At 45.3% G+C, this 18,974-nt stretch overlaps 2 protein-coding genes across 12 annotated transcripts in view; one reads left to right on the top strand and one right to left on the bottom strand.

Annotated features, from left to right (window-relative positions):
- The window catches only part of MLH1 (mutL homolog 1), a 43,010-nt gene extending 33,024 nt beyond the window's left edge, over positions 1–9,986 (top strand). For both annotated transcript variants that reach the window (XM_045904057.3, XM_045904059.3), the window contains 6 exons: positions 598–706; positions 2,622–2,685; positions 7,701–7,865; positions 8,388–8,480; positions 8,763–8,876; positions 9,669–9,986. In XM_045904057.3, the coding sequence (XP_045760013.1) occupies positions 598–706; positions 2,622–2,685; positions 7,701–7,865; positions 8,388–8,480; positions 8,763–8,876; positions 9,669–9,836 (713 nt within the window). In that variant the 3' untranslated portion in view covers positions 9,837–9,986. The remainder of the gene's footprint in view (positions 1–597; positions 707–2,621; positions 2,686–7,700; positions 7,866–8,387; positions 8,481–8,762; positions 8,877–9,668) is intronic.
- Positions 9,987–12,211: 2,225 nt separating this feature from the next.
- Positions 12,212–18,974, bottom strand: part of LRRFIP2 (LRR binding FLII interacting protein 2) — a 108,723-nt gene continuing 101,960 nt past the window's right edge. For all 10 annotated transcript variants that reach the window (XM_064590234.1, XM_045904060.3, XM_064590242.1 and 7 more), the window contains 4 exons: positions 16,259–16,379; positions 13,845–13,924; positions 13,152–13,256; positions 12,212–12,494 (listed from right to left, as the gene is read on the bottom strand). In XM_064590234.1, the coding sequence (XP_064446304.1) occupies positions 12,384–12,494; positions 13,152–13,256; positions 13,845–13,924; positions 16,259–16,379 (417 nt within the window). In that variant the 3' untranslated portion in view covers positions 12,212–12,383. The remainder of the gene's footprint in view (positions 12,495–13,151; positions 13,257–13,844; positions 13,925–16,258; positions 16,380–18,974) is intronic.

Here is an 18,974-nt window from a genome sequence, read left to right as displayed (position 1 = left end):
GTGAGGACCAGCTGGTGGTTCCAGATTCTCCGGGCTATGATTTTTTTCTTACCCCCAACACCCAGGCTTGAGGTGGGTGGGCAGTTGGGCTCCCTGCCCTGGGGCCTGGGACACAGCAGGATTTCTTCTCTTTTGCCTGAGGGTGTGGCCCCTGGCGTCTCAGCTTCACATGCTGGGGAAGTGGCCTCCTACTAGAGTCCCCGTTTCAAACCATTCCAACCTTTTTGTTTTTCCTTCCCCGTACCTGAGAGCCTGCGAAAACTAGCGCTCGTGATTCCTGAGGTTCCTCTGGTGCCTTTGGGTGAAGCTGGCTTCTGAGCTCGCAGTACTTCTCTGGCTTCCGAGCTCGCAGTACTTCTCTGGCTTCCTGCGTTGCCTCGGGGTGTGATCTGCGGGCCAAGTTCTCCTTTACCTTTGGGCAATGTTTTTGTTGCATTTTGAAAGATTAGTTATAATTTATTCCTCATTTGTGTGTGTTTGCTGCAAGAGGTACATTGCGGGCATCATTGCTCATCTGTGGTCTCTAGCTCTCGTGCTTGGCTTTGGGCTGCCAAGCGGTGTTGGGATGCCGTTCCTGACCTGCGCTTTCTTTTCCAGCACTCCGGGAGATGCTACATAACCACTGCTTTGTGGGCTGCGTGAATCCACAGTGGGCCTTGGCGCAGCATCAGACCAAGTTATACCTTCTCAACACCACCAAACTGAGGTAAACGAGTGAGTGCAAGACACAAGCAGGGCCGCTACAGGAATGGTCCTGGAGGTGCAAGCGCAAAAAGCCAGGGACAGCGGCATGAGCTGTTGGGGAAGGTTCCCGGCTTTGGAGACAGACAGAGATGGTTTCCAGTCCAGACCCAACAATTTACCGTTTATGTCACGGTGGACAAGGTACTTTCCTAAACTGCGTCTCAGACTTCTCATCGGCAAATTTGGAAATTACTACTTAATTTACATGGTTTTGTGAGGATAAGAAATGACATGAGAAGCCTAATGTTTGGCAGGTTCTCGGTCCTCAGTAAATGTTGACCACTGTGGTTGAACCAAGTGTCAAGGTAGAGAATTCTAGCATCTGCTGTGTGCAGCGGGGTACTGTGGGATGCAAGAGAAAAAAGACCTGATGCCCCCTTTCCTCCTTAGGGAATGTCACCAAGGCTTGCTCTCGCCATCACATGAGCCAGCGGGGTTGACAAGCCATGCCATTTGCCCCGTATGTAGCCAGCAAACTTTCTATTGATTGTTCCCAGAGGCTTTCGTGGATGAGCTCCTAGTGAGTCTAGAACCTGTATCAAATTTGTTCTCAATTAGGTGGCACAGATGGGAGGGTGCTGCCACCCTGCATCTACTAGACATCACCTGGCCACCGTGGGGCCCTTTCCCACCAAGCCCTGCTGTCGCCTCACAGTGCTTCTCGAGCCCGCGGAGCAAGGCAGCCGCCATACGTTGCTTGGGGGTGGTGCACAAGATAAGAACCGCTTTCCTTCCTCACCCAGAAACTGCCCAGCCCAGAGCTGACTGCTGGCACACATACCTCTGTGGGTATTCAGAACTCACCCCTTCTGGGCCCTTTTGGTGCAGCTCTGTTCAAGATCCCTTGTCTTTGCTTTGAGAATCCTTTGGCTTGTGCAGTGGGCTGTCTCTTAAGAATGTGTTGGGAATTCTGCTGCCCTTGTTCTTTCTTTTCCAGCGCATCTAAGTACATTTCCAAGTCTCCAAGTCAAATTGTGTTCAGGTTCTTTCATTTTACAAACAGAAAGCCAGGCCCGTCCAAGAATTTCAGCTATTAATAAATGTGTATGGTTTCCCAGTGAGAAGGTAGAAGAAACAGATTGAGAACCAAGTTCAGAGTGCAGAATCTGGATTCAACTCCTTCCTTTCCACCTTATTAACTCTGACCCGGGACAGGTCAGGTACTCCCTGGGTGCCTCAGTTTCCCCCTGTAATGCAGGTGTAGCAGATGCCTTGTCTACTTTGACTGATAATGGGAAGTCTTTAAACAGACCTCTATGGTTCAGATTGCTTAAGAACTATAAAGTGCCATTTATTTCAGCACCGTGTTGTGTAAGGAGGTCTTTGTATTGTATGCCTCACAGCTGCTTTTGGAGTGTTGCCAGGCAGTGCATCATACTACAGCAAACACACCCGGGTGGTCTAATTCTGCCTTGTGTCTACTTGTGATTATTTAGTAAGTTTTCCTGCCCTCCCTATACACTCCATACTATTTTTAATGGTGAGTTGTAAAAAAAAAAAAAAAAAAAAAAAAGTGACTTATAGGAGGATTCTTTGTAAGTGGGGAAAAAGTAAGTAAACAAAAATTTCTTACATTTCACCTACAGGGTGTTCAGCAGCCTTTTACAGCACCGGGGGGTGGGGACAGAGCCTGGGTGACTTAGAGACTTAGTCTTAGTGCTCTAAGCCGTGTGCAGAGGCCCGCCAGCCAGAGTCCTGGCTGGAGCGTGCAGCAGGTCCCAGCTCCTTAGAGGAGAAGGAGTCTCATAGACTGTCAAGAAGGCTCCACAGCGTGTCCCATCCATGTTGCAGGGGTTCTTTCTCCCGTTTGTCCTGACTGCTTGGCTCTCAAGCATGGATTCAGCATTTCCTTAAAGTCACTTCATTTTTATTTTCAGTGAAGAACTGTTCTACCAGATACTCATTTATGATTTTGCCAATTTCGGTATTCTGAGGCTGTCGGTAAGTTTACTTCCTGCTTCTCACTTCTGAAACTTGCAACAGTTGGTCATTTCTGAAAATAATAGCCCTACCCTAATGTCTGATTTGCAGTGTATTAGGTTTTTCTAAATACGCCTAGGACAGCATCTGTATTGTAGGATTTGTGTATGGAAGTATCTTTAGTTATAACACAGTTTAATACAAAGCAGAACAGTCATTTGGTAGCCAGCTTAAACAAAGGTTTAGTATGATATTGGTTAATACATATCTAAGAAAACTTGTAAAGAGATAAAAATAGAAATAAATATTCCCTAAAGCCTATGACCCAAACACAGCCAACCCCAGCTGACAGTATTAGGTCATTTCTTCCAAGACCTTTTCATTGCTTAATTTTAATTTAGAATTAAAATCAGACTACTTATCTATGTAGTTTCATATCATCTTTGCACAGCTGACATAACTCTACAGAAAAGCCTACAGGGATTTTTATTGGGATTGTCTTGAATCGACAGAGCAGTTTAGGGAGGAAATCTTTTGTTAGATATATCCCTTAATATCCCACATTTTTTGACGCTAATGGCATTTTAAAAATTGTCCAGTTGTTTGTTGCTAGTATATAGAAACACAAGTGTTTATTATGTACACTGATCTTGTACCTTGCAACCTTGCCAAACTCAGTAGTGCTCCTAGTTTTCTTACAGATTTCCGTCAGTTTCTACATGCATGATCATGGCCTCTGTGAATAAAGGCAGTTTTATTTTTCCTGTCCAATCTGGATGGCTTTTCTTTCTTTTTCTTGCCTGATTGCACTGGCTAGACCCTTAGTACAATGTTGAATAGAAGTGGTGAGAATGGAAATCCTTCTCTTGTTGCTGATCTTATAGGGAAACACATTCAGTCTTTTCAAAGTAAGTATGCTTTTTGCCGTAGGTGGAGATGAGATGTCCTTTATGAGGTTGAGGAAGTTCCCTTCTGTTCCTTGTTTGCTTACAGTTGTTTTTATTCAGGAATGGATATTGAGTTTTTTCAAATTCCTTTTCTGCATCTGTTAAGATAATTGCGTGGTATTCTTTTTTAATTTCTTAATATAATGAATTACATTGATTTTCATGTTAAAAACCAGTCTTGCATTCCTGGGATGAACCATGCTTGTACGTGATGTATTACTCTTTTTATATATTATTGAAATTGATTTGCCAGAATTTTGTTTACAATTGCTACATATATGTTCGTGAATGATACTGGTTTTTATTTTTCTTGTAGTCTTTGGTTTTGGTATCAGCATTAATGCTGGCTTCATAGAATGAGTTGGAAGCTATCCCCTTCTTTCCCATCATCTGAGTTTGTATAGAATTGGGGTTTATTCCTTAAATGTCTGGTAGAATTCACCAGTGAGTGAAGCCATCGGGGCCTGGAGATTTCCTCATAGGAAGGTTTTTAGCTACAAATTCAGCTTCTTTCCTAGATAACTCCTCAGGTTATCTTTTTTTTCTTGACAGAGCTTTGGTTTTGGTTTCTTTCAAGGAATTTGTCCATTGAAGTTTTCGAATTTATTGGCATGAAGTTGTTCATAGTATTTTTCATAATTCTTTTAATAAGTAGATCCCCTCTCATTCCTAATATTGGCGATGTGTATCCTCTCTTTTTAACCTAATCAGTCTGGTTAGAAGTTTACCAATTTTTTTTTTTTTTAAGATTTTATTTATTTATTTGAGAGAGAGAGAATGAGAGAGAGCACATGAGAGGGGGGAGGGTCAGAGGGAGAAGCAGACTCCCTGCCGAGCAGGGAGCCCGATGCGGGACTCGATCCAGGGACTCCAGGATCATGACCTGAGCCGAAGGCAGTCGCTTAACCAACTGAGCCACCCAGGTGCCCAGAAGTTTACCAATTTTTATTGATCTCAAAGAACTGACTTTTGGTTTCACTGATTTTTCTCTCTTGTTTTTCTGTTTTCTATTCCATTGATATTTACTCTGATCTTTATTACTTCCTTTCTACTTATTTTGGGTTTAATTTGCTCTTCTGTTTCGAATTTCTTAAGGTAGAAGCTGAGGTCACTGATTGGACATCATCCTTTTCTAATTTGGGGGTTAAATGCTAATAAATTTCCCCTGAGTGCTGCTCTAGCAGCTTCCCACAAATTTTGATCAGTTGTTTTCATTTTCATCCATTTCAAAATAGTTTATTTCCTTTTTGATTTCTTCTTTGACCCACAGGTTATTGAGAAGTGTGTTGTTTCCAGTTACTTGGAGATTTTCCTGATACCTGTTCGTGAATTAGAAATCACTAAGAGTATGGTCTGTGTTGCTAAATGACGCATGCGCACTTGAAACGAATGTGCATTCTGGTCTGCTTGAGTGCAGTGTTCCGAGTGGCAGGAATAGCAAGGTGACAGTGATGCTCAGATCTTCTGTATCCTGACTTTCGACTTGTTCCAGTTTATTTTTTAAAAAGGGTGATATTGAAACCTCTGACTGTAATTGCAGATTTGTCTTTCTCTTTGCCAGTTCCATTAGTTTGATCCTTCATAGATTTTAAAGTTCTGGTACCAAGTACATTAACATTTAGATTGTCGGGTCCTTTCATTGACTCCTCTAATATTATAAAAAAAATAGGAACAGTGTTCTGTGGGTTTATAACATGTAAAATGAATGACCATAGTAACATCAGAAGGGGAGAAATGGAAGAAAATTTAGGCATCTTATTTTTAACCATGTATTTCAGTCTTCTACCTAATCAGATGACTTAGCTGAGAGGTCACTAAACTTCTCATCTCCCCTGGGTTCCTTATCAGTGAGGCAGGGGAGCCCTTGCAGCTACACGGGAGGGCAGTGCCTCCACCCGGCCTCCCCCTCCTACCTGCTCAGCAGGCTGGCACATCCTGTCTACTGAAATGGCCACCGGGGAGGAGGGGGAAGACGTTTTCTTGTGGATTTTCAGGTGTTTTCTTTGTGGGAGATGGGGAGTGAGTGTTAGCTTTGGGGTTTCTCAGCTGCTGTCAGGATCATGGCTTTGTGGCTTTCACACAGGCACACCTCGTTTTACTCTGTGCTTCACTGCGCGTCGCAGACCTTCCATTTCTACAAATTCAAGGTCTGCGGCAACCCTACAGTGAGCAAGTCTGTTGGCACCAGCTTTCCAACAGCATTTGCTCACTTCATGTCTCTGTGTCACATTTTGGTAGTTCTGGCAATATTTCAAACTTTTTTATTACTGTATTTGTGTATAATACAAACTGTGGTCAGTGATCATAATTCACTGTAAGCTCAGATGGTTAGCATTTTTTAGCAATAGTTTTTTTTTCCACAAGCACATATTTTCTTTTTTCATTTTTTAAAAATTTAAATTCAGTTAATTAACATATAATGTATATTTGTTTCAGGGGTACAGGTCTGTGATTCATCAGTCTTACTAATACCCAGTGCTTATTACAACACATACCCTCCTTAATGTCCATCACCCAGTTACCCCATCCCACCACCCCCCTTCCTCCAGCAACCCTGTTTGCTTCCTATGATTAAGAGTCTCTTATGGTTTGTCTCCCTCTCTGGTTTTGTCTTGTTTCATTTTTTCCTCTCTTCCCCTATCATCCTCTGCCTTGCTTCTTAAATTCCGCATATTAGTGAGATCATATGATAATTGTCTTTCTCTGATTGACTTATTTTGCTTAGCATATCTAGTTCCATCCACGTCGTTGCAAATGGCAAGATTTCGGGTTTTTGATGGCTGAGTAATATTCCATTGTATATGTATATACCACATCTTCTTTATCCATTCATCTATCGATGGACATCTGGGCTCTTTCCATAGTTTGGCTGTTGTGGACGTTGCTGCTATCAACATTGGGGTGCAAGTGCCCCTTCAGATCATTACATTTGTATCTTTGGGGTAAATACCCAGTAGTGCAATTGCTGGGTCGTATGGTAGCTCTATTTTCAACTTTTTGAGGAACCTCCATACTGTTTTCCAGAGTGGCTGCACCAGCTTGCATTCCCACCAACAGTGTAGGAGGGTTCCCCTTTCTCCACATCCCCGCCAACATCTGTCGTTTCCTGACTTGTTAATTTTAGCCATTCTGACTGGTGTGAGGTGGCATCTCATTGAGGTTTTGATTTGGATTTCCCTGATGCCGAGCGACGTGGAGCAGTTTTTCATGTGTCTCTTGGCCATTTGGATGTCTTTTTTGGAGAAGTGTCTGTTCATTTCTTCTGCCCATTTCTTGACCGGATTATTTGTTCTTTGGGTGTTGAGTTTGTAAGTTCTTTATAGATTTTGGATACTACCCTCTATCTGATATGTCATTTGCAAGTATCTTCTCCCCTTCTGTTGGTTGTCTTTTGGTTTTGTCGATTATTTCTTTTGCTGTGCAAAAGCTTTTTATCTTGATGAAGTCCCAATAGTTCATTTTTGCCCTTGCTTCCCTTGCCTCTGGAGACGGGTTTAGCAAGAAGTTGCTGCAGCCAAGGTCACAGAGGTTGCTGTGTTCTCCTCTAGGATTTTGATGGACTCCTGTCTCACATTTAGGTCTTTAAACATTTGGAGTCTATTTTGGTGTGTGGTGTAAGGAAATGGTCCAGTTTCATTCTTCTGCATGTGGCTATCCAATTTTCCCAGCACCATTTGTTGAAGAGACTGTCTTTTTTCCATTGGATATTCTTTCCTGCTTTGTTGAAGATGAGTTGACCATAGAGCTGAGGGTCCATTTCTGGGCTCTCTATTCTGTTCCATTGATCTATGTGTCTGTTTTTGTGCCAGTACCATACTGTCTTGATGATTACCGCTGAATAGGTTTTTTTTAGTTAAGGTATGTACATTGTTTTTTTAGACATAATTCTATTTCACACTTCATAGATAGGATATATGTGTGTAAAGATAACCTTTATGTGCACTGGGAAACCAAAAAATTCATCTGACTCACTATATTGTGGTACTCCTTTACTGTGGCAGTCGTACCGCCAAGGCGTGCCTGTGGTGGTTTTGTGGGAAGGAATTCAGGCTTCACTTGGATGCACTGTTGACACCAACTCCGTTCTAGGAGCCAGCGCCACTCTTTGACCTGGCCATGCTCGCCTTGGATAGTCCTGAGAGTGGCTGGACGGAGGAAGATGGTCCCAAAGAAGGACTTGCCGAGTACATTGTTGAGTTTCTGAAGAAGAAGGCTGAGATGCTCGCAGACTATTTCTCTTTGGAAATCGATGAGGTGTGTGACAGCCATTTTTATGCTTCTGTTGTAGTCCTCAGGTAAGAGTCAAGTTCTGTAGTTGGTTCGAGATCAGGACGAGAAGGCCGCCCACCCCTGTGAGATGCAGCACATGACATCTGTTCCCATTCTCACTCCCTGTTTGCTTTCTCATCCATTCATGCCCATTCCTGTTCCTGGGATAAAGTACCCCGACAAGTCCCTGCGAATGAGAGGATGCCAGGCCTCTTGCTTTCCTTGTTTCTTCCTCTTATCCCTTAAGCTTTGGGGCTTTCCATCTCGATGTGTTCTTCAGCTGGTGAGCATATTGAAACAAGACGTTGTTCTGCTTCATGTCAATACAAAAAGCTCTTTTTAAGCTTTTTGCTCTCCTGCCCTCGGTGCCCAGCCCAGTCAAGCAACTGGTCACCCAGAGTGCGGACATGCGGACAAGACCTGGAGGGAGCACTGGGGAAATAGAACTTGATTAAACTCTAACAATTTACTTCTTGTCCCTTGTCGTGGCCTTTTCTGCACAAGCAGGAAGGGAACCTGACTGGATTACCCCTGCTGATTGACAACTATGTGCCCCCTTTGGAGGGTCTGCCTATCTTCATTCTTCGACTCGCCACGGAGGCAAGTGGTCAAACCATTCCTAAGTATGCGGGTACCTGCGTGTGGGCTGGCGGGAGAGGGCACGGGGCCACACCTTCACGTGGAATGATGGAGGTGAAAAGGATACAACAGCTGAAGGCCCCCCTTTACCCCACCTATCCAGCAGTTATGGTTTACAGATTTAATGCCTAAAACATTACATGGAAAAAGCTTTTAAGTAGTCTGTAACCTCCACTTGGAAATGAAATGTGTTTATTAAAGCAAGTACCTATGTTGAGGTATTAAATTCTCTCTTTGGACCAGGTGAACTGGGATGAAGAGAAGGAATGTTTTGAAAGCCTCAGTAAAGAATGTGCTATGTTTTATTCCATTCGGAAGCAGTATATATCTGAGGAGTCGACCCTCTCGGGCCAGCAGGTACTGTGGTGATGCACATTAGCACCCGGGATGGGGATGGGCCTCACACAACCTTTAGCAAATGAAACCTGCCACCTCTGAATTCGTAAGATTTCACTGCACATAAAGCTTCAACATAATGGTCAGCTTTTATTCATGAATTTTTCTTCCTTCTGCTGGTTTGGAAGGTCCCTCTAGAATGATCTCAGTACCTGTCAAATGTGAAAATGCAAGCTGTCACCATGAGAGCTGGGAGACTGAGCTGGTGGATGATCCAGGGCTAGCGAATTCTCGTCTCCCACCGTTAGCCCTCAGGTGTGCAGCCCCAGCCTTCAGGTTCTGCCCCAGACTCCCCACGCTCATTTAGCTTTGGCTCATTATACATCTGACCACTGCTCTTCCAGGAAAACAGGACAGGTACTAAGGTCAGACCCCTAGCTCTTCTTACAGATCAGCTGTACACAGAAAGGGCCTGGGTGAATGCACTTCCTACTATTGGGGGCTGAACGTCATAGTCGGGATCAGACCTTATGTTAGATGCTGCTACAATCAACAGTTTTCCTGAATGGAAACAAAGTTTCCATGGGAGAAAGTCTCTGCCTTCCTTTCCCCTTGTCTCGTGTCTCTCACGTTCAGGGCTGTAGGATCCCTGAGAGGCTGACCAGAGAGGATGTTTCACCAGCAGTAGGTAAAACAGTCCATTGTAACCAGCAAGACTTCCAGGCCCAGTACAGGTCAGCCAGGAAACCACAAATGCTGGGATGTGAGTGGGGCGAACAGGCAGGCTTGTGACCTCGAACGCGTCTTTTCCAGAGCGAAGTGTCGGGCTCCTCTGCAAACCCCTGGAAGTGGACTGTGGAACACATTGTTTATAAAGCCTTCCGCTCCCACCTTCTGCCTCCTAAACATTTCACAGAAGATGGAAATATCCTACAGCTTGCTAACCTGCCCGATCTGTACAAAGTCTTCGAGAGGTGCTGACCACGCTCACTTGCAGACTCTGGGCTGTGCGGTTCTTGCACTGCATCCTGACGAGGGTAGGTCTTAGGGTTGAAGACTCCCGTTTGCCCTCTAACTAGTAGCACTCTTTCACGCTTGGTGGATCGACCAGAAATAAATTGTCATATGTGTCCTAACATGATTTCTTATTTAATTTCACTACACTTGAAAGGTTTTCTAGATCCATTTTCACCTACAGTATACGTGTGTTGAAGAATCCAAAAGCAATTTGAAAGCCCTCTGGGCATCTGATAAGAATTCTAAAAAGGCCTTGAAGATTTTATAGATCTTGCTCTGGTTTGGTTCTTGTGTACTCTGGTGACTTTCTAGTATCAGCTGATACGAATTACGTTGGTTCACTTGCCTTGGAAAGAGGTCCCGAACATATAAGAGGCTCTGGTGACACTGAGTATGGAGAAGGCTGAATTGATAATCTGTTACCACCATATGTAGCCAAAGCTAATTAATTTGTAACGAAAAAAAAACTTGCAAGAGGACAGCAGTCCTGATGGAATTTATAACTAGTGTGCACATTAAGTAAGCCCCCTTTGTTAATGGATCTGAATCCTACCAGCTTAAGATAAAGTTCTAGTTATTCTTGTCTGAAGGATGACATAAAAATATACATTTAAGCTGTAGGTGCCATTACAAGAAGCTGCCTTAACACTAGCCTGCATTAACAGAAATGTGCAGTGAGCACGGGGAGGAAGAACGCCTTCAGTGCGGAGGCAAAATCAGATTACAAGACTCAGTGAAGAACATTCCATGGGAAAGAACAGGGAACTCTACCTGATGAAGACACGGAGCCATTCCCTTTGGAAGAGGCTGGGACAACAGAAGAGACAAATTTGTTGTACCACAAAAGGGGCAAGGTCAGGTTCAACCATGTAGAACTTCCAAAAAGTTCACAGGCTGAGCAGCCCCGGGCCCGGCTCCAGAACCTCGCCCCCCTCTCCCTCTCACAGCTCCTGCACGGGTGATTGCACCTACTATGACTAGAGAGAATTTATAGGAGGTGTGTGACAGCCATTTTTATGCCTCTGTTGTAGTCCTCAGGTAAGAGTCAAGTTCTGTAGTTGGTCCGAGATCAGGACGAGAAGGCCGCCCACCCCTGTGAGATGCAGCACATGACATCTGTTCCCATCCTCACTCCCTGTTTGCTTTCTCATCCATTCATGCCCATTCCTGTTCCTGGGATAAAGTACCCCGACAAGTCCCTGCGAATGAGAGGATGGTCTCCATTCAGGACAGTGGTTTCCGTATTTTAAAAATAAAATATGGAACTACAAAGCTCATTGCTCTGAAGAAGGGGGTAAAATTTGTAGAGATTTTCACATTCAAGTTGGCTTTAGCATCTAGTTTCAAGTCTAAACTTTATCTCATGTGCCTTTAATTCATTAGACTTCCCCCAGCATTTGTTCTGAAGATAACAGCCACCATCTCCATAAAACCACCTTGATTCTGAGGGCAAAAGAGAATCACAAATCCTGCAGAGTAGCCACACTCGATGATAAAAGCCCCTTGAACTGGGTGCCTTTAAAGATGAAACTGAAGTTCTTAAAAAGCTGTACATTCCAGATCATTCTCCTTGCGGAGGAGAGAAGAGGGGCAAGGTAAGAGGGGTGGGTGTGGCTGCCTTGAGGTGTTTTAAAGACTCCCCTAACAAAAATGAATGTGTCGGCAGCCAGCTGTGGTCAGCAAGAGGGTGCGTTTAATAGAGTCTTCAGGCCGACCTCCCCCCTGCCTGTCCCCGCCCCCCACCGGGCTCGTCTGAGGTTTCATTCCACAAATCAACAGCAGATGAGATACTTCACATGAGATACAGCACAGCTGATGTTGAAGACGAAGGGCCCTACTCTTACTTTAAGAGTGTTAGGCTTTGGACTTACCCGGCCACATGCAATAAAGCAAGTTTTATGTACACTCCCCATATCTTTTTCTAACATTTTCTTATATAAATTTAAATATTTTACAAAAAAAGGCTTTTTCCTCCAAACATAGAAATTTGAGTGAAACATATATTGCCCGCCTGTGAACTTGTTTCTTCACTAAAATATAAATGCTGTCTGATACTAAGGGTAAGTGTCTTTTGGCCGCTGGGGATGACTGAAGTCTGAATTGCACCGTGGAGAAGGCACTTGTGTTTTCCGAGGTCTCCAGCCGAGTTACCTCATTGGGCACTCACAGAGTCGCTGTCCTCCGGAACCTGTGCCAAGGCCTCCGAGTGCCCAGTCACTGAGGCAGCTGGGGAAAAATGGTGAGTAAACTTGATTCTAAAATTATGGAAATTAAAAAAAAAAACAACAGCATGGACCAGTTCTTAGTCTAGAATCAAACTACAAACGAAATCCAGAGTATTCATTCATGAAGATTCAAACCTGTTTCATTCTCATAAATTATAAAATACAAAGGTGGCTATTTTAATGACAAAACTCCAACAGTACTGAAGGGGGGTCTGTGTCAATGGACAAAAAGTCAGTCCCTCTGGGAGGGGCCCCAGGAGCGGCGCCTGGGCCGGAGGGCAGCCTCCTACTGCTGGGCCAGAAGTGCTGTCCTGTTGGCCTTCATCTTCTCCAGCCGCTTGGCCAGGTGGCTGTTGGTCATCTCCATCTCCTCAATCTTGTCCAGTGCTGTTCGTAACTGCAGACAGGGAGAGCCCAGTCACTTTACATGGTCACACACGAAACCCAGTGCCGCTTGAGTGTGCCCCCGCCCCCCGCCTGCGACACGGAAGCACCACCCACTGGGCCTTGCACGGCGCCCCGCACGGCGCCCCGCGGCCTCGCCTCTCTTCCGCCACCTGGCAGCACCGAGCAGGGACACTAAGCCTCAACCCCAGAAAGGACAGCCAGCAGGTGGGGAAACAGACCGGCTCCACCACAAAAGGGAGACCTATCCTTTCTCTCAGTCTCTAACTGACCGAAACCTAAAAGTAAATGGCAGTCACCGCGCAGGTCGAAAACCAACACCGAAGAGTAAGAGACTCCACTGCGGTTCCCTTAAGATTGAACCAGGAGGGGCGCCTGGGTGGCTCAGTTGGTTAAGCGACTGCCTTCGGCTCAGGTCATGATCCTGGAGTCCCTGGATCGAGTCCCGCATCGGGCTCCCTGCTCGGCAGGGAGTCTGCTTCTCCCTCTGACCCTCCCCCCTCTCATGTACTCGCTCGCTCTCATTCTCTCTCTCAAATAAATAAATAAAATCTTAAAAAAAAAAAAAAAAAGATTGAACCAGGATTCAGTTCCTCAGGCAGCGAAGGATCTGTTCTTTGTACGAATGTGAGCATGCAAAAGCAGGTACCTCTCGCTGTAGCTTCCTCTTCTCCGCCTTCAGTTCGTCTTCCACTTTCTCGGCGTTCTCCGCGGCGGTCTTATACCTCAGCACCTGGCCCTCCAGCCGGCTGATCTGTCAACAAGAGAACACGGGCCTCTGCTAATGGCCACCGGGGGCCCCTTTCTCGCAGCCACATGGAAACACAGCGTCATTACAAATCCCAAGTCATCCCCTCACGGTGAGTCAGAGGGCCTCTCTGCGCCCGACGGCTATTTATAGATCAAGAAATGTCCCCAGAGAGGAATACAGCTGGAGAGTCCTTATCGAGCCGATTTCCCGTGTTAAGTTTATGATGAACATATTGTTTAAGTGCCAAAGTAACACTGTAGGGCAAGACTCACTAAATGGAAAAGCTTTTAGACTTTTTGAAATGTACAATAAGGGATTTTCAAATTACAGTCTTCCTGAAGTCTCTCGGAAATAATCTGGAAAAAAAGTGAATTATAGCTACAGTCTTCTGCATTTTTACAGCTAATAGAAGGCTGAGGTGTCCTGCCAGGTTTTCTCTGCTGGCTTTTGTACTTTATAATAGAGAGCTTTTATAGAGACCCCACTGCAGAGGCAGCCCTAAGAAACCCAGGTACTCCTGGAGTTAGCCACTCGGGTGCAGGAAGTTTCCAAGGGAGTGCAAATCACTTGGTAGTGCACTGAAGTACTTACATTCTGCTCCAACGTGGCTATATCCTGTTCTGCCTTTGAAAGCTTAAATTTGTATTCACTAATTTGTCTATTGGCATCTCCTAGAAGAGAAGAGAATAGTGAATCACCTGTCAGAGAGCAGGTGTGACCTCAGGCAGTGACAGCCTCTGCAGCCCAGGAGGGGACCGAGTGCAAATGCCCACGGGCAGCCACGGCACCGCCCGCAACCTGGGCTCTACAACGGCTCTCCTGCCAGAAGCTCTAGCACCTGATCCCAGCATCCCTTGGACCAGGGAGGTGGAAGAAAATTCACTCTTTACCCCATGGTGGGGGGAGGCCGACCTTTGAGCAAGGAGCCCTGTCAGTGCATCGGTGGCCCCCGCCAAACTTAGGTGCTGCCCTTCCCCCAGGAGCCTCCAGTTTCCCTCACCTTCCTGCCTTCCGGGCTCCCTCTGGCTGCCACACCTTGAGGGTCTTGCTCTCCCTGCCTCTGACTGAAGTCCTCGGCACCCTCCGGCATGACTCTTGCTTAGTCCCCTGTAACTTCGCCTTCCCCATGGCGTTTTATTGGCACTGTTTTTGCTAACACTACTCGTGCTTTCTGAACACTGTACGTGAGGAGAGGCGCCCTGGCTCTGCCTTCTTCAGTCTACCTCTGTATCTCGCCAAGGGCTTTGTGCATGTGCTTAGTAAACATCTGCTCAAAGAAATGCTTTTCAGTAACATGTGGTGGTAATATGATGGGTAGACTTCTAAATCATCAGTTGTACTTCTGACCTAAGAAGTCATTTAAAATGAGAAGTTAAAAAACTCCCTCCAGCAAACCAAATTTAACAAAAATCACTCTGAAATGATTATAGGGTAGGAATCATAAGGCCTAAAGGAGATAAACCAAATCTAAGCTATCTAACTTAAGAACTTTTCTGCTTTTCCACATCACTGAGGTTACAACTACTTATATAATTTTGAGGGAGAGGTTCTTCTCACGGGTAGTTACTGTCACCTGAAAAGTAATGGGGCTATAAAACTCTCACCCCAAAAGCCCCTCTGGCAGAGAGAGACAAGAGTTCCTACTGCTGGGCTCTAAAACACAAGCTTCAGGATCTGGTTAATTCTTCATCCCAGCCACTTATTAATTATCACAATGTGCTGCTTCCTTCTCATGGCAAACCTCCCTTTCCTTCCTGTTTTCAAGAGTGTAAGTCCTTCATCTTTGCCATTTCGTGCTGGCCATGAAATTCCATTCAATCACACCATGCGTATATCCCTGGGCTTCCTTTGCCGGCCAGGCCCGTCTATTGGGTCCCCCTGAGCCCACCTCATTCTACAGTCACTCTGGGTCCTTCCCAGATACCAGCTCCATAACGCCCACCTGCCCTAGGAGCAGTCACACTTAAGACATGCCCATTCTCCCTCAGTGTGACTCCTTTGGATTTTGCTGCTTTAGGCCAATCTACCCCCTGCCCTCTCTCTAAGACTGTTGGCAGCCATTGTACTGGTCCAGCTGATCATCACAGCCTCCCAGCTAGTCAGTCTGCCTCTCGTACCCATCTTCATCTATCCTCCACACCAAAGTATTTCTAGAATAAAATATTCAACAGGAAGTGTCACGAGGGTCCCAAATGATCTCTAATAAAGGACATGACACTAACCTGAAAAGCCAGTATTAATAGTATCAATAAGCCTTAATCCAAGAAGCCTTTTCTATTTAGCCTAATGCAAAAATATTTAGATGAAAAAGCCAGGAAATAACCGATATTTCAAAATAAGTTATCAGAAAAGCCACAATTCAAACTGAATAAAAAGTAAGTCTCCCCTCTCCACAAACGATACGTTATCTAACTATATATGAATGGCTGCTGACCTCCCCCCACCATGGAGATTACTGTAAACACAGCAGGCATTTTAAAACAACGTGGGGTCAAAAACAGAAAGGGAGAAAAACTGCATGAATAGGCTTACTTTCTGGCCTTGTTTTAAATTCCAGCTTATAAAGATTAATTTGGTTAATAAAACTTCTGGCAAAGTTCTGAAACTACTCAGCATTAGTGTGAGTTAGTTCCAAATATATCCGTTCACTATCCAAGATAGATTCCACAAGAAAAATGTCGTTAAGAAGGGTGCTATATGGGAGCTGACAGTTGACCCAGGTGTGGAAGAGGACAGTGCCAGGACACTGTTTCCAAAATGTCTAGAAATCACTGCATTAACCCGGTCCTCTTGTAATCCATTCCCTGAAGTGCAGAGGCTACTAGAAGCCTCTACTTGGCTGCACCACTGATCGGGACTACTTTCTGGGCTCGCTGAGGACTAAGCAATCTCTGTAACCTGGCTCCCAGAGAGAAATGCGCATCAAGACCGGCGGCGTGCCTGCAGTCGCGCTCCTGGAACACAGCCTCCCCACAGAGCGGCCCTGGCCTGGCTGCGGTACCTACTCTGCATCTCGATGAACTGCAGGTCGGAGCCGTTGTGCAGCCCCGCCGTGTCAGCCGCCGAGCCCTCGCTCCGGGAGCACTTCTGCCGCTCCTCCTCCAGCTGCAGCTTCAGCCTCCGGATCTGAAGTGGAAGGAGAGGGCCGTCATGAGATCCATAGGACACGGTGGGTCCTCAGCCCCACAAGTCATCCGCCCAGAACTTGCGTGCCTACCACGGGGCCACACTGCCGACATGCTGGCGACAAACTGGGAACATCAGAAGGAGTGAAGCTCCAGGACCAGGTGTCCCAATCAAAGCAGCCCTATTTTATGATTTGTGTAGGCTGGTGGAATGGCAGATCTTGTCAGGGTTTTTCACTACTTTTATTAAAATTCCATTTTTAATAAAATTCTTTTGTCTTAGAATTAGGGTAAATACTGTAGGTTAAATATTTAGGAAACTTAAATATTTTAAAACTTGAAGTCAATTAAATATTAAGTAAATTTAATGAAAATAGTAAATTAAGTATTAAATATTAACACCTAAATATTAGGTTAAATACTTAGAAAAGCCTTTTGTATGCAGAAATAATTGGAAATATATTTTTGAGTTTGGCTACACAGTTGATCTACCTTATTTTACCCAAAATAAAGGATGTTTATAGTAGCTTATTCATAATAGCTCCAAACTGGAAATAATCCAAATGTCTACCAACAGGAGGACAAACAAACTATGGCACATCTACACAGTGGAATTACTACCCAGCAAGAAAGGGGAAAGCACTACTGATACGTGCAACACGGCTGAGTCTCAAAATAAGCAAGCTGTGTAGAAGATGCCAGACAGAAGAAGAGGACGTACTATATCATTCCAATTACATAAAACTCCACAAAATGGAAACTAATCCATAGTGACAGAAAGCAGATCAGTGGCTGCCTGGAGGTGCAGGGGGAGAGGGAGGCTCAGGAAGGAAGGGACACTCAAGGACACCGAGACTTTGGAGGGGTTATGAATATTTTCACCGTTCTGACTGTGGTCATGGTTTCATGAGTATTGTTATGGGTTGAGATGTGTCCTTACAAAACTCATATGTTGAAGTTCTAACTCCCAGTACCTCAGGATGTGAACTTATTTGGAAACGGAGTCACTGAAGATGCATTTAGTTAAGCTGAGATGAGATCATGCTGGAATAGGGTGGGCCCCTAATCCAACATGACTGGTGTCCTTCTGAAAAAATGCCAGATGAAGAGAGAAAGACACGCACAGAGGAAAATGATGTGAAGACACACAGAATGCTACTCACAAGTCAAGGAATGCCACAGACCGCCAGCAAAGCACCAGGAGCCAGAAGAGAAGTGTGGGACAGATTTCCCTTCACAGGCCTCAGGGGGACTAACACTGCTGCCACCCGACCTTGGGCATTTGCTAATCTCCAAAACTGTGCAGACAGGAAACTTCTGTTCCTCTAAGCCACCCAGTTTGTGGTACTTTGTTAGGGCAGCCCTCAGAAACTAATATGGTAGGTGCATTTATTTGTACATTTTATGTACAAACAGCTTATTCTACATCAGTTATACCTTAATAAAGCTGTGGGGGTTTTTTCATTTGCAAACTGAAGAAACTAAAAATGAATCAAATGCAAAGGGACTCAGGGTTGGGAAAAGACAAGGCCCAATGGAGACAGGAGCCCCGCACACACGGAGAACAAGAGCAGATGAATAGACGTGTACTGACGCTGAGGCCCCCAGTCCAGCCTCAGTCCCCAGAATGCTGCCAGCAAGACTGCTCTCTGCATGAGAGGACTGGGGGATGTCTCCCTGTAGAACTGTGTGCCTAGTCTAACGTAAAGACCAACATATCCACGCCAAAATTTCCCAACAAAACACCCAGCCCCATCAGCCTTACCCATGCTCAGAGCTGCCTATCAGCGTTTTAGTACTCCCCATCCCGCCCTGAAACGTAGGGCCAAACAAATACACATACAAGAGCATCAGTTAGGAAATAAACTATGCATGTGGAAGGAAACAGCAGAGAACAGTGACGAACTATCAGTATGCTCTGAGGTAAGTGAAAATATCTATATCCTGGAAATGACTACAGAAACACAAACCCAATGGAAGTATTCAAAGACAGAGTTGAGAAAATCATTTAAAAGTAGAGCAAGAGATCAAAAGGGATGGACAAACAGGAGAGAAACAAAAAAGTTAAAGCGCTGATCCCAGAGGTCTACTGCCCCTTCCTTCAGGAATCAGAGCCATGTTTCCCCGAATGCCTACAACTCTTTTATCAGCAGAGATCTGGGGAGCACTACAGCTCAGAACTACAGCGGGGAGCTGCCTCTGGGACCAAGACCGAACCTCCCCAGGCCTCCTTCACCTTTCATCATCGAGGGTCAAAGGTGAGTGTGATGCTCAGAGTTAAGGGGGCTTCCCTAGCTGGGACCCCATCAACAGTGGTCAAGGGAAAGCCTGGGCACTAGGACCAAGTGGGCCACATCCCCAGTGGGGAAAGGGCGAGCTCTGCACTGGGAGGAAACCCATGCTTCCCAGACACCTCTACCCTTTCAACATCTGCCTTGAGTTTTCATTATCCCCATCATCATGTCCATCTCAGAAACAGTCATCCTCCTACACTCTTCCCCGAAGGGCTCTGTACAGCCGTCGCCCCCATCTGCACCTCCTAACCCTTCCCAATGCCTGAAACTCTGGATTACTATTTCCCCTCATCCTCAGTTTC

This window comes from Mirounga angustirostris, unplaced genomic scaffold (assembly GCF_029215605.1).
Source record: "Mirounga angustirostris isolate CCGP_5_RB_7025 unplaced genomic scaffold, mMirAng1.0.hap1 SCAF_1, whole genome shotgun sequence".
Taxonomy (NCBI): Eukaryota; Metazoa; Chordata; class Mammalia; order Carnivora; family Phocidae; genus Mirounga; species Mirounga angustirostris.
Note: the sequence above shows the minus strand (reverse complement) of the source record. Positions and strands in the feature narration are given on the sequence as shown.